Here is a 14968-nt window from a genome sequence, read left to right as displayed (position 1 = left end):
AATATGCTGAACACGTATGATCATGTACTGTATAGCTCAGTATACCGGTTTTATTTATGGATGGGTTTTTCATAAGTTTGTTTGTGTTTAAGATGGAAACCCCAAACCTAATCCCCAGTCCAGCTGGCTCTGTATTTAAGGTACCAGAGAAAAATGATCAAATCAAATCAGATCAAATTCTTAAAATCACCTCTGAATCTCTGCATGAAAATCTTCTTGTGCTAAATCAAAACTGCTTTTCAAAACTCGATCAAAAATCATCTTTCTCAATCAAATGGTGTTAGCCTTTTTGGATCTTAGTTTGGAAAGTGTTCTTATTTTCTCTTGATCTCTCTACTCACACATTGATTCACACACTCCCTCGCTCCACATGTTGAAGCTGCTCTTGTGCTGTGTTTGTATTAACTAATCAGCTCTTGTTTCCTCAGCATGTCTAGAACTTGATCTTAGTTCATTGCATTGCTCATGATGTCTTGTCATCTGTCCATCTTTTCATCTTCTTATGTCTCATCCCTCTCTCCTCCGCTGGGTCTTAGTGGAAAGCATGAATTGGGAAAAGAAAAAGCTTTCTCCAAAGTGCTCACTGGTTATGAGCTATCAGCCAACAGATTCAGTTTGAATAGGAGTCAGAATCAGACCAGTTTAGGTTTGGAGCACATTAACAGATACAGGGACAGAATAATGAATGGATGGATAGATAGATAGATAGATAGATAGATAGATAGATAGATAGATAGATAGATAGATAGATAGATAGATAGATAGATAGATAGATAGATAGATAGATTAATTGAGATGATTTGTAAATGTTAGGCAGTTGGATAAAGGGATTTCTATTTTGTAGGGTAGATCAAGTTGCAAACTTAAATTAGCATTAATCTAATATATTGACCCGATAGAATAGCTTAGTGCCCATTGAGCTTTTAGATATGTCAGTAATAGAAATTGTAACATGAAGCCTAGTTTTAGGACCATTTTTGCATCGGTACAGTATTTCCACAACAGTCAGTTAAGTATTATTGTGTTATAGTATGTAATAAGTCATATTTCTGTATTGCAGCAATTAGAATCGCCATTGAGTATAATGATAATTACAAATTCAAAAGTAAAATGTCGAGATGCCCTGATCTTAAAATTCTGTCCGATACCAATATCCAGTAATTATTTTGATGACCAAAAATTGGCTGATAATTTAAATTCTATACTAGGGGAATGTACTAGGTATATTTTGGTGAAATGTGACCTGGATATGTCAACACTCGCTTAGTTGAAGAGACGTAAATCCTTTAGAAGAGAAATGAATGAATAGATGGATAGATGCATAGACAGATCTCCTGACTGTTGGCTTTCACTGATTGTTGAAGTTCCCGGAGGAGACAGAGGTGGACCTGTTGTCTGTCACCATTGATGATCCTGTCCATTACCCATCATGCTCAGTGTTCAGTGCCCCTGGCACACCAGCAGTCTTTTCACCAACCAATACCTTCCAGCCTGATGACAGTCGGCGGGACGACCTCTCCTCGACTTCATCAGAGGACTCGGACAAAGATGACGAGTTTGATAGGGAAAGGCCGCACAGCTATTATCGCAGACCAGGGTGCGTTAAACACAGCGCATGCAAACACTCGACAAACTCAATCACACGCTCCCTAAACTGATGGTCTATATATTTGTGTTTCTCAGGGGCTCTCAGAGGAAATCATCTGCACTTTCTGCATTATTCAGCGAGCGCTGGCCCAACACACCCCCTCAGCGTGGAGGATTAGCTCCGCCCACTGAACGGAACATTGACTTTGAGCTGGACGTGCGTGTCGAGATTGACAGCGGCAAGTGTGTGCTGCACCCCAGCACCCAGCCACCTGAGCATGAAGATCTCGCAGTGAGGAGGTAAAGAGACAACCCAAAATGCCCACACATCACACATTTTGAAAATAAAATTAAGTGCAGCGCTGCAGTAATGACATTCTTGTAGGACAACATGGAAATTAGTGTCATCCTGGTTCCCTCAACAAAAACCCAATAGGATTTTTTTCAGTGGCTTTTGGATTATTGCAGATGATAACTTTTTGACCAACAAAAGATTGACATTTTTTGTTCATCATAATAATCTTTACAAGTAAACACTACATTTATGAATTTTGAAGCTTAAATACAATTACCAGAAGTAAAAATATAAACAAACTACACCACATCAACATTACCATCGCAAGGCCTCCGACAACTTTTTCAGAGTTTATTTAAAAGCCGTTTTCAGATTGATTTTGAGTTAGAATAGTTTGCAATAGCGTGGTTGTAAAAGCAACGAGGATGTGAAAGAGTTTACCTGTTCGGCAGGATGACTTTTCAAACCACGAAAATGCGATAATCACGATAATCATGATGATTTTATGTTCCTAACAACCTCATTTAGCCACTTGTCAGCAATTGCCTTTTTCAAGACGAGTAAAAGCTTAAAATACATCAGTAATACCCCCTTGTGAATTTTAATGTCGTAGAATATCTTGAAAATATCTTAAGCTTGTGTTTAAATTACCCAACCTTATTTCACGCATTTAACCAAAAAACCCATTGACTTTAGGAACTGTAAGTGCTTAAATGCTAACACGTTTCCAGGTTTTGGCCTACAAGAAAACATCATCCATTCAGAGCTCTATTCTTCTGGATTTAATCTCGATCAGAGTTGTAAAGCGTTTCTGTGTGTCTGAAATGTCTCTCTGTTGTTTAGGAGTTGTGAGCGGAGCTCGAGGAGTCTGGATCAGGACTCTCCTCCTAAGAAGCGAAAGCTGCAGCACAGTTTAGGCTCCAGTTCTCATCTGCTGAATGCTAAGCGAGTACCTACCTCTCTGCAGAGCAAGACCAGTGACATTGAGACCACTGTCTTCTACATCCCTGGAGTGGATGTTAAGGTCTGCAGTGGATCTAATGATATGGTTTAAGTAAAGCCGATTGCACACAGAAGGATTTCAGCTACAATTTTTCAACCTGAGACTTAAGTTTTGGGTGTGCCACCACATAAAACCCACTCAAATACACTCATAGCCCTATAGATATATTTCAATGCATCTGATTTGCACTTAGATTTATGAAACCAAAGTGTCTGATGGGTTACAATGCTCAACCGCTGCAATAAAACATGTTACAAATGTAAAACAGTAGTAAACCTAAATAAATGCAGTAATGTACACTTTTTATGATTGGTTAACTGTAGCACTCATTTTCCCCTCTCTGTCTGTTTACAGCTACATTACAACTCTAAAATGCTGAAGACGGAGTCACCCATTGCCTCGCGTGGATCTTCCCTTCCCAGAACCCTTTCCAAAGAGTCCAAACTGTATGGTATGAGAGACTCACCCGCACCACCAGCCTCAGGCCCTGGAAAGACAAACACACTCCTTCCTCCCCCTCCCCCACCCCCTCCTCTCCCTTCAGGTACACACTCTGTTCATCTGTCGTCCTCTGCCGTTGGCTTCCTGCATGTGCTTAGCCTCATCTCTGCACTGGAGCCCACAGCTCTGAGCTCAACTGTAGCGCATGACTATCTAGGAACAGTGTTCACAGTTGCTACTCGGCAGGATCTTTTTTCCGCTGTGGTTCTGTGTTGTTTTTTATGCCGATGTGACATTGCTTGGTTTGAGACAAGCTCCCATTATTAGTTGTTATTATAATATTATTGGCAACAATTTTACAATTTTTTTTATTTATTTTTTTGCTGACAGCAACTAAAACTTGAAAAATAAATCATCGTATATACACTACCGTTCAAAATTTTGAAGTACGTCAGATTTTTATTTATTTTTAAAGAAGTCTCTTATGCTCATAAAGGCTGCATTTATTTGATAAAAAATACGGTATATAGTGCATAGCAGTATAACCTCAATAGTCACTTTGGATAAGAGCATCTTCTAGATGAATAAATGTACATAAATATCAAGTAAACAAGCATCACTCACTATCACACATTCACAGAAAAAATACAAATATCTTGCCATTACTCAGCCTCATGTTGCTCCAAGCTCAACACAAAATTGAGTTTAGGTTGATGTTCAAGCTTCTCTCTTCCATATAATGAAAGCAGTTGATGATATCTAGACACTACTATCCATTGATTGCTAGCTATTGATTGCCCTTGTTTGATTTGAAATCATTTTCTATTACAGTAATTGCATTTTATGCTTGTGTTAAACAATTTTAGTTTTTTTTGGCTGCTCTGTTGTGCTTCATGCATATTACTTGCATGCTGGAGTTGAATTAGGTGCCAAATGGTTGCATCCTGCTCTGAATCTTTTGCTTTCATTGCATGATAAATTGGCAGCAAAGAAGGATTGTTCTCAACTTTGTGTGTGTATGTATGTGTGTGTGTGAGCAGCTAAAGGTAAGCCGAGTGTAGGGGTGAAGATGGCTAAGCTGTATGCATGGGTAGCCCTACAGACATTGCCAGAGGAAATGGTCATCAGCCCATGTCTGCTGGACTTCCTGGAGAAAGCGCTGGAGACAATTCCCATCACACCAGTCGACAGGAACTACAGTAAGTGTGGTTTCAGATTTATCATTTGTCACTTGAATAACATTTGATAAAATCACAATTCTGTGAGGTTTTTGTGTGTATACTTTATGCTGATATTAATATATATATGTGTGTGTTCGTGTAGCCCTCAATGTTCCAGAGGAGGATGTTGGTCACTTTGATTCTGTGGATCCTTTGGAGGAGTCTCAGGTGTCTCTTGTGTCTTCTGCTGGAAATTCATACTCCTCCTTCCCTGTGGATGTGGTAGTTTATGTCAGGGTGCAGGTATACCAGCGTTCCTCCATTTGTACTCATTAGTGACCATCTCAAAGCGGTCTGTTAATTTCATTGTGTTTGTTCCTCAGCCATCTCAGATCCGGTTCAGTTGTCTCCCCATGTCTCGAGTGGAGTGCATGCTGAAACTTCCCTCTCTGGACCTCGTTTTCTCATCCAATAGGGGTGAACTTGAGCCCACCAGCGCCACCCATCCGTCAGAGGGCCAACACACACCTTCCTCCACACCTCCATCGGTACACAATGCCAACAGAGTGCCTGGAAGCAAAGGTATGAATGTACGGTCACCGTTATCTTGCCAAGTAAGACATGTTCCTGTATCAACATATTTTGTTGATCCTGGAACAACATTCCTGTCTAAAAATGTAGCCCTACCCCTAAACCTAACTCTACCTAGAAGTATCCCTAAAATCAGAGGGAAATGATAGGTGAATAACACTGATGTAGAAGCACCTATCCCTGTTTGTAAGCCTAAACTTGACATAAACTGTAAACTTGTCTCTCAAATCTGATTGGTTGATTGGAATGATGTTCCAGGATTGACATCTTTGTTGATCCTGGAACAACATTCCAATCAACCAATCAGATTAGCATCTAGTTCACCATGAGGGTCCTGATCTGAAAATCTCTTTCTTATGCCATTTTGATATATAGTACCATTTAAAAATGTATAGATATATACCGATATATATTTGCGATTTATATATACTCATTCTTTGCTTAGAAATAAAACCTGGAAATACCTTAGCAAGAATATACTGTTAACGAACATCAAGACGCCATTCACGCTGCTAAGAGCGACGTTTAGATGAATACGCAAATATGTGCTGTTCGTTTTCCTCGGTAACAAAATAAATGCACAACAGAAATGACTGGTGTGAGAAGGCAGCAGTTAACAAAGCATCTGATCATTGCGATGTGAATATGTTTGCATGAACTCTGCTATTCTCTGCCATCAGGTTGACAGATGAGGTGATTACAATTACACTATTATGATAGTTTGGTTATAAAGTATATTTGAGACTATTGATAGACTGTATAGATCTGGCTATGTGAGACTAGTTTGAATTCATCAATTTTCTTTGCATGACTGTAGTACAGATTAGTTAGTTCGGCATTATCATGGTTTGTTTAAGCATTCGCTTCATGTGTTATTAAACCTGTGTAAGGCAAGTTACTCTAAAAAAGTAATTACTAGCTACGAATTACATCTTCAACGGCGTAACAAGTAATGCAATACTTTTTAGAGAGAGTTATTAGTACAGTAATCTAATAACTTTCTAAATCTCAAATTAACCTCGACCAGTTGAACTGTACAAGGAGAGATATGAAACTGCTCATTTAATTCCTTCAAATAAATATTCATTAGACTTTAAATGTATTACTTAAATTAATTGCTTAGTAATGCATTACACCCAACACTGAGAGGCTCCCTGGAGCTCACGTAAACACATCCTTTTGTTTTTCCCGGCAAAAACATCCCGAGTCCTTCACATTAAAATACATCTATAGGCTTTCATAGATGAAATGAATGTAGAAATGTTCGAACGTTGTACAACACATCGGCAATAAAAAAGCGATGTCAAAATTCTTACACACAGCCCCTTTAAAGGGTGTGTTGACTAATGGTAATCATTGTTACCTCTTCCATCCCTCAGGTCCATCTACTGGGTTAGGCAGTCCTCTGGGGCGGAGTCGCCACCACAGCAGCCAATCAGATCTAACAGGCCAACCAATTAACTCATCAGGTCTGAGTTTCACTGCCTGTATGTCAGACTTCTCACTGTATGTGTTTCATCCTTATGGAGCCGGCAAACAGAAGTCTGCAGTTACTGGCCTTCCGCCTGGACCAGGACCACTGGGTGAGAGCCCATTGCAAAGACGTTACTCAGAAATCTTGTGATGGTTTATAAGTAAAATAAAAGTATATACTAAAGATAATTATAAGATTCTGGAGATGACTTTGGTTCTTTCAGGAGCTGTGGACGAAGAGGCCTCTTCAGTGACGGGCAGGAAAGATTCTCTCTCCATCAACTTGGAGTTTGTGAAAGTCAGTCTTTCCAGGATGAGACGTACAGGATGTCCAGCATTTATTGATACTTCCGTTGCTAGCAAGGGTGGGAAGATGGACACCACTCTTATCAACATCTCAGGTGAGTAATTCAAAATGACTAACTGGGATATCCTTCAGGATGTCTGATTGTATCACCTTACTAAAGCCTTTTCCGGCTGTATGACACTACTGTTTAATGACTGTTCAAAAGTTTGGGGTCAGTAATTTGTCTTTTTTAAAGAAATGGATATTTTTATTCAGCAAGAAGGCATTACATTGATCAGAAGTGACAGTAAATACATTTGTAATGTTGTAATGTTTCCATTTCAAATAAATGCTGTTCACAAAATCGATTAATAATAGGAAGTGTTTCTTGCATTATTATACATTATACATTATTATTTATTCCCAAATCAGCATATTAGAATAATTTCTAAAAGATTATGTGACACTGAAGACAGGGGTAATGATGCTGAAAATTCAGCTTTGTATTACTGGAATAAATTACGTTTTAAAATAATATATTAAAATAGAAAATAAATATTAAAATGTATAATAACTGACAATATTACTGTTTTTACTGTATTTTTGTGCATAAGATACTTTTCACAACAAAAAAACTAAAACATGAAAGAGTCTTACCAACCCCAAACTTTTGACATGTAGTGTGTATAACAATAAAATGCAATAATAGGGAATCCTTCAGTTGTGACACTGTGTGTTTGTGTCTTTCTTCTAGCGGTGTGTGATATCGGTTCTGCATCCTTCAAGTACGACATGAGGCGTTTGAGTGAGATTCTTGCATTCCCACGAGCTTGGTACCGCAGAAGCATTGCCAGGAGATTATTTCTAGGAGACCAGACCATTAACTTACCAGGTTATACATACTGTATATACTCTCAACATTACACAACTGTTCAAAAGTTTGGAATCACCATTAAGTTTTTGGAAGAAATTGATGCTTCTGTCACCAACAATTCAGTACCAAAAACAGCAACATAGTAAATTATTTTTGAGATGTTATATAGTGTGTTAAATCCTTTTTATATATATTTTTTTATATATTTGTATCAATTGAAAAGGGGCAATCACAATAAAATGTTTTTCAGTTGCTGGAGTATTAAGTAAACTTCCATTTCTGAAATCCATTTTTGGTATCACGCATTTTATCAGTCTATTGTTCTTTTGAGAGATGAAGGCTATTTCATGCACTGCTGTCTAGATAGAAGAAAGCAAACAGGATTTAACAATGACAGATGCCTGCTGGACAACAACAAGCAGTTTAAGGAAGCGACCCCTCACTGGTGCTCAGCTGGCAGCTTCATTGAACCGTACCTGTCAAACAGCAGTGCACAATCTACAGCAGTGAAGAGATGCCTTTTAGGCAGAATTTAATAGACAAAACTAAATCTGAAACTAGAAAATAAGAGAAAAAGAGTGGAAAAGGCAAAAGGATTGGATGAACCTAAGTTAGAGGTATTGAGCTGTTTAAAGGGATACTTCACCCAGAAAGAACAATGAGGTTTGTTCTCAGCTTCTCGCACACACAAGCTTTCGTGTTTACTATATGTGGTGCGTTCTATGTATGTGTGTTTTAATGTGGGTATGATAAAAGCCTAAATTATATCTGTTCAGCATATAAAGCAATCATATCTCTTCACAAGACTCTTCACAACCACTCCATTCATATGTATTTTGTATTAGGACGCATTTATGACCTTTTTGGATCTTCCCAGTTTTGTAACTTCTCAAACCTCTCAAAAACCTTTGGTTAATCTTCAAAACACAAAGATATAGGTCAGTAAATGATGACAGAATTTTCATTTTTGGACGAACTATCTCTTTAAGAATCACTACAGAAAATATGTGATTAAACTTCACCTGAATATCTTAATAAAACTGAGTCCAAACTTTTGAACAGTAATGTATACCTACTCGCCTGTCCCAGTCATCTTGCATCTTCAGGTGAATGCTGGAAAGCATTGATGATAACTGCTGTAAAATGTGCTGTAGCCTCAGGTCCTGCCACTCCAGATTCTGTGGAGAGCATTGCACAGCACCTGTCTCCTGAGTCCAGCCGAAAAGCGTACTGGAGGACGTGGGACGGCCAATCCACTCAACACCCCTCTGTCTTTACTGACGCCACACCAAACCACGCGCACCTCAAATCACCCGCCACCGGACGTTCCCGGAGCGTGTCTGACTCTTCAGCACCGCGCAGAGGTACACACACATGCTGCTGATTGATGATGTGCAGCTTTGTGGCTCTACCATCCTTATCTATTTAACCCATTGTCTGTGTGTGGGTCTCTACAGACTCTGTCACAAAGACCGCCATCCCGTCGTTTCGGAACGGAAAGGCAGCAGCAGCACAGCAGGGTTCGCCATGGGAGACTCTGGTGGTGTTCGCCATCAACCTTAAACAGCTTAATGTCCAGATGAACATGAGCAATGTCATGGGCAACAATACGTACGAGAGACCTACAGAAACTATTTGATTAGAGCAGCTGTTAACATGCTTAATATCTCTCTGTTTGATGTCTATTTATGAACGTTTGTGTTTAAACAGTTGGACAACAAGTGGGCTGAAGAGTCAGGGCCGTCTGTCAGTGGGAAGTAACAGAGATCGTGAGATCAGCATGTCTATCGGACTGGGTCGCTCCAAACTGGATTCCAAAGGAGGAGTGGTGGGTGGCAACATTGACGTTAACACACTGGAGATGGTCTGTAAGTATACTTTTAATTATTTATTTATTTAGAGATTACGTACTCGCTTTAAAAACTGGTTATGTCAGTTTTTCCTGAATACTTCTTTTCTCTAATTATCAGACATATTTCTAATAGTGTTATAATAACCAGATACAACGGCTATCAAAACGCAATATATCAAAATATATTGTATGTGAGCTAATCAAAATATGAGTTAATTTAATGTCAAGTTAAATAATATAATATAATAATATTTTTTGTATAATTTAATAATATATATGTACTAGTATCAATTCATTATTTATTAATTAAATACGAATTTTCCTTTCTTACAATCGACTGCTCAGATCTCCATTGAAACAACTGATTTTTAGAACCGCCCCTGCACCCTGTTTTTTTTAATGATCCTTTGCACTCGGATGTAGTTCATACAAAAGAAAATAAATCTGTTGCTACTTTTTTTTTTATCACAACTTTAAATGCACTTAGAGCATGTATGAATTTAATTTAATTTCAATTCTACTTTAATTAAAATTCATGAGGGGAATTGCAAACGAAAAGGCTTTTTAAATTCATTTCTGTATGGCACTGAACTGTGCTGTCTGGTCATCCTCTTCACATCCTCTGATAACTGATTGTTCTTCTAGCCCATATTTCAGAACATCCAAATCAGCAGCCCAGTCATAAGATTCAGATCACCATGGGCTCCACAGAGGCCCGGCTGGACTATATGGGCTCCAGCATATTAATGGGCATCTTCAGTAACGCTGACCTGCAACTACAGGATGAGTGGAAGGTGAACCTCTGCACGACTCAGGCCAGTCTCTCTGAGAAAAGGTATAAGAACTGCCAATCATACTAGCTTCTCAACTAATACCTCAACCATACCAAACATTCTCTGATGTGCATCTCCTCCAGTGAGATCTTTGTACATGGAGACCTGCAGTGGGACATATTCCAGGTGATCATCTCCCGCTCCACCACCCCTGACCTGATAAAGATCGGCATGAAGTTGCAGGAGTTCTTCACACAGCAGTTTGACACCAGCAAGCGAGCCCTGTCCACCTGGGGCCCGGTGCCCTACAATCCTCCCAAAACCCCGGTCATCAACATGGACAAAGGAACAGCTGAACTCTGTTAGTGTGCTTGTGACCGTTTTACTTTTGAAATACAATTTTGTTGTTAATGAAATGACTTTAAAGACTAACGTAAATGTCTTTTTCTCTCAGATATGGATGCAGCTCATCACAGACACTGGCCCAGTGTGTTGAAGATGGTGGCTGGATGTCACATTTCCCTCTTCCAGATGCCTCTCCCAGAGGATGCTGTGCAGCTGGGCGGCTCGATGAGTCTCCATGGCAACCACATGACTCTGGCTTGTTTCCATGGGCCAAACTTCCGTTCCAAGTCCTGGGTGCTGTTCCACCTGGAAGAGCCAAACATCGCCTTCTGGACTGAGGCACAAAAGATCTGGGAGGATGGTACAGACACAGTGCTATTTTTTCGTCCTTCCATTCATCCATCATTTGCCTTTTTATAAATTGCAACTAACAGGTTGTGTTTTTTGTCTAGGCTCCAGTGATGATTCTACATATATAGTTCAAACTCTTGACTTTCACCTTGGGCATAATACCATGGTAACCAAGCCTTGTGGTGCTCTGGAGAGCCCAATGGCAACCATCACTAAGGTTACCCGCCGTCGTCATGAAAACCCCCCGCATGGGGTGGCTACAGTCAAAGAGTGGTTTAACTATGTCACTGCCATGAGGAACGAAGGTAAATGTTGCACACTCAATGGCTCTGTTCCAAACCTAATGAGCTGCCTTGCTGTCTTTTGCCTATATTGTAATATCGTAAATATTCCGGTGGTGGTATTGCAAAAAAATTTAAATAAAAACAAGACTGTGATATAGTGTGTAGCTACTACTGCCACACAAAATCATATCGACGAAATAGAGACACTATTCCTGCTTCAAAAAAACAAACAAAAAAAACATTTATAAAAAAAAAATAAAAAAAAAATAAAAATAAGTTAATACACCCCAGTTTGCAGGAAGTGGAGATCAACAGTAAGTACTTTTTGTTCACCATCCTATGGTGTCTACTACAAGCTTTCATGTTTGCAGTTGTTGATAGTTTGAATCCCCTAATCAAAGCTTTTCTGTTAAAAGAATACATTTTCTGCCTGAAGTTTAACTTACCGGTAATCTTTGCAATCTGGCAACCAACTCTCTCTACACTGATTACAAACCGTACTCTTTCAGAAGTTGGGTAATAGCGCCCCCTACCATATAACAGTGAAAACACATCAATTACATCAATGTTGGGGAAGCGTTGTCATAAATCACGGAAAATTCCGTCAATGGTGTGAAAAGAGAATTTTTTTGTCTATATAGGCAGCTAACTAAGCTTTTAGAACAGAGCTAGTGTAAAGCCACATTGTTTGCTGAGCAGCAGACACATGTTTATGATTACCATATTTGCTGTTCTTGAAATGGAATATTTTTATTTTCCTTGAAACAATTCTCTCATTTCTTGTGTCAGAGCTGAACTTGTTGCGTAACGTGGATGCAAACAACTCAGAAAGCGGCGCAGCAGCAAAGAGCTCCAGCCTTCTGAGCGGCTTCAGGGGCTCCTCCAGCTACAACCACGAAACCGAGACCATCTTCGCCCTTCCCAAAATGCAACTCGAGTTCAAATCTATTCATGTACAAGACCCAGAGGAACCTTCTCTCAGTGGTACGGACTAATAACCTGCCAGATTTTTATATTCTGGTAGCCTCTGGCAGCTACATTGCTATTGTTTATTCCAAAGGTTGCTAGACACTTGTGAAGCTTGTATAGTATGAAACCTCGCTGACTCTGAGCTGTGTTGCAGATGCCGGCAGTAAGCCTAAAGTGGAGTGCAGTGTGGTCACCGAGTTCACCGATCACATCTGTGTCACCATGGATGCAGAGCTCATCATGTTCCTGCATGACCTGGTGTCAGCATACTTGAAAGAAAAGGAGAAAGGTGAGATCACGAAATCCAGACTCGGGTTCCTTTCTTCATAAATGTCCTTTGTCACTGAGCATGTGCTTGTGTTGCAGCTCTCTATGCCCCGCGCATCTTCGCATCTCGACCTGGTCAGAAGAGCCCCACCGCGCAGCAGGATGAAGCGTCATCAGAGAAGAAGGAAAATGAAGAGGTGGTGAACTACGCCACAGTGGACTGGAGAGAGTTCCTCTGCAACACATGGCATCTGGAGCCCACACTACGGTAACACTGTGGTCACACGACCTCAACTCATGTTCCACACAGACCTTTCTGATGTCTCAAATCAAATAGACTTATGTTAATAGACAGTTGCTGTGGGTATCTGGGTGGTTGCTTGGGTGTTGCTAGGTGGTAGTTAAGGTTTTCTGACTGGATGGTAGGGAGTTGTGCAGGTGTTCTGGCTGGTTGCTGTGGGAATCTGAGTGGTTGTTCGGGTGTTGCTAGGTGGTAGTTAACATTTTCTGAATAGATGGTAGGGAGCTGCTAGGGTGTTCGAACTTGTACCAACCAACCATAAGTAGTTGCTAGATGGTTGCTATGCTGTTTTTAGGGAGTTCTGGTTTCTAGGGAGTTGTTAGGCTGTTGTCAGGGTGCTCTGAGTAGGTGCTAGCACTTAACTAGGTTGTTGCTGAATCATTGTGAGAGAGTTTTCCTGAGTGGAAGCGAGGAAGTTGTTAGGGAGTTCTGGGTTATTGCTAGGACATTGGCTGGTGGTTGCATGTGTTTTAATGTGTAAATGTGGTATACTTGCTTACTCCATACAAGTACATATTTCACCATCATTAGCACAGGTGACATTATTGTCTGCAATGAAGTCGTTTGACACGTGTAATGTTTCAGGTTGATCTCGTGGACGGGCCGTAAGATCGATCCGGTGGGGGTGGACTACATTTTGCAGAAGCTGGGATTCCACCATGCCAGGACTACGATTCCCAAGTGGCTGCAGAGAGGAGTGATGGACCCTCTGGATAAAGTTCTGTCCGTTCTCATTAAGAAACTTGGCACGGCATTGCAGGATGAGAAAGAGAAGAAAGGTCAAAGAGACAAAGATGAGCATTAAACTCGGACACTTCAATGTATTAATACATTACCGCTATCTGGAGCCATCTGTGTGAATTTATTTCTTTTTTTTTTACCTTGTCTGAAACCACTGGATTTATTGCAAACTACTGTACAGCACTCACAAACGCATCACAGCCATTGCTATACTGTGTGAACGTTAATGTTTGCCCTGGTTCATATGGCTATAGCTCTTGGGTGACTGAAAGTGTTTTGTTTTTTTTGTACATTTGAATTTTCAGAACAAGTAAAGATTGGATAGCTGCTGCTGAATGCCATTTGGACTTTTAACATGGATTAAACGCACTTACACGTTGCTGACACTAACAGTCAGTGATCTTAAGCTACAGTATACGAGTGTGCTCTTGAAATCAGTTTACATGAGTTCAGAGGAGCGAGAAGCATCCTGTGTTCTTTCTCTTGAGGTGAATATACTGCTGAATATTGCCAATCAGACTTTTTAAGTAGTTTTATTTAACATTTTAAGAGCAAACAATACAGGTAACCGCTGACCGGGTGGTAAAGTGTTCTTTCAGCCAGCAGAGGAAGCGTGAACATCCCTATGCCTAATTATTCCTTTGAGAGTGACCAAATTTTATGCCTCATTAACACATTTTGAGGGATGATATAGTGGAGATGCCTCAGATATTCCTGTGAATACATCAGAACCTCAGATTGTGCTGTGTAATGTGAACTGGCCTATAAAGCAAGGCTCTAACTTAAATAGACAAACAAAATGTAAATATCTTAAATGCATAAGCTGTTACCCATGTTAGGCCTGTGGTGATAGTGTTTTTCCTTTTTTTTTTTTTTTTCATAAGTGCAATAGACCATTGTATGTACAGAGGTAAATATGTTCAATGTGCTGATTTCTTAACTGAATAAAATCATTACTACTAAAATGAATGATACTTGTACGTGACCTTTTTTTCTTACGCATTATACTTCACTGATTTGTAAACTAAGATGAGTTTTGTTCATTCGTTACTATGGTAATGGAAGGTTGCCTTAGGGAACAACATTGTCCTACACCGATGTAATGGTTTATTTTGATGCACCATGCATAAAGAAAATGTTCAATCTTCACTGTATACATACTGAGACTGTTCAGAATAGCATATAAGTTGCTGTTTTTGCAGTATCTATGTACATTGCGCACTGTATGCGTACAATACCTGGATGAGCACACTAAACAGAATGCTGTATCCCATAGTGCAATGTGCTCTAGTTACAGTGTTAACTTAAGCTATTAAAATAGTTTTTGTTAATTAAAATAAAGCTGTAATAAAACATTAGATTTAAAAAAAGAAAT

The 14968-nt window shown here is 39.7% G+C and overlaps 1 protein-coding gene across 4 annotated transcripts in view; it reads left to right on the top strand.

Moving 5' to 3' along the window:
* Window positions 1-14562, top strand: part of kiaa1109 (KIAA1109) — a 55125-nt gene extending 40563 nt beyond the window's left edge. Inside the window, exons 65-86 of one of the 4 annotated variants that reach the window (XM_082154702.1) lie at window positions 93-140; window positions 1365-1597; window positions 1684-1887; window positions 2726-2906; window positions 3240-3336; window positions 4367-4525; window positions 4650-4789; window positions 4870-5068; window positions 6457-6660; window positions 6775-6951; window positions 7591-7728; window positions 8865-9074; window positions 9168-9321; window positions 9421-9578; window positions 10208-10397; window positions 10479-10696; window positions 10790-11041; window positions 11133-11336; window positions 12105-12299; window positions 12439-12573; window positions 12651-12819; window positions 13438-14562. In XM_082154702.1, coding sequence (XP_082010828.1) covers window positions 93-140; window positions 1365-1597; window positions 1684-1887; window positions 2726-2906; window positions 3240-3336; window positions 4367-4525; window positions 4650-4789; window positions 4870-5068; window positions 6457-6660; window positions 6775-6951; window positions 7591-7728; window positions 8865-9074; window positions 9168-9321; window positions 9421-9578; window positions 10208-10397; window positions 10479-10696; window positions 10790-11041; window positions 11133-11336; window positions 12105-12299; window positions 12439-12573; window positions 12651-12819; window positions 13438-13657 — 3885 coding nt within the window. In that variant the 3' untranslated portion in view covers window positions 13658-14562. Of the gene's footprint in view, window positions 1-92; window positions 141-1364; window positions 1598-1683; window positions 1888-2725; window positions 2931-3239; window positions 3430-4366; window positions 4526-4649; window positions 4790-4869; window positions 5069-6456; window positions 6661-6774; window positions 6952-7590; window positions 7729-8864; window positions 9075-9167; window positions 9322-9420; window positions 9579-10207; window positions 10398-10478; window positions 10697-10789; window positions 11042-11132; window positions 11337-12104; window positions 12300-12438; window positions 12574-12650; window positions 12820-13437 lie in introns of all 4 variants that reach the window. The other 3 variants (XM_082154700.1, XM_082154699.1, XM_082154701.1) reach the window with 3 other exon arrangements.
* The last annotated feature ends 406 nt before the right edge of the window (window positions 14563-14968 follow it).

This window comes from Leuciscus leuciscus, assembly GCF_965113295.1.
Source record: "Leuciscus leuciscus genome assembly, chromosome: 22".
NCBI classification, from domain to species: domain Eukaryota; kingdom Metazoa; phylum Chordata; class Actinopteri; order Cypriniformes; family Leuciscidae; genus Leuciscus; species Leuciscus leuciscus.
The sequence above is the reverse complement of the archived record's forward strand: the minus strand, read 5'-3'. Positions and strand labels throughout refer to the sequence as shown.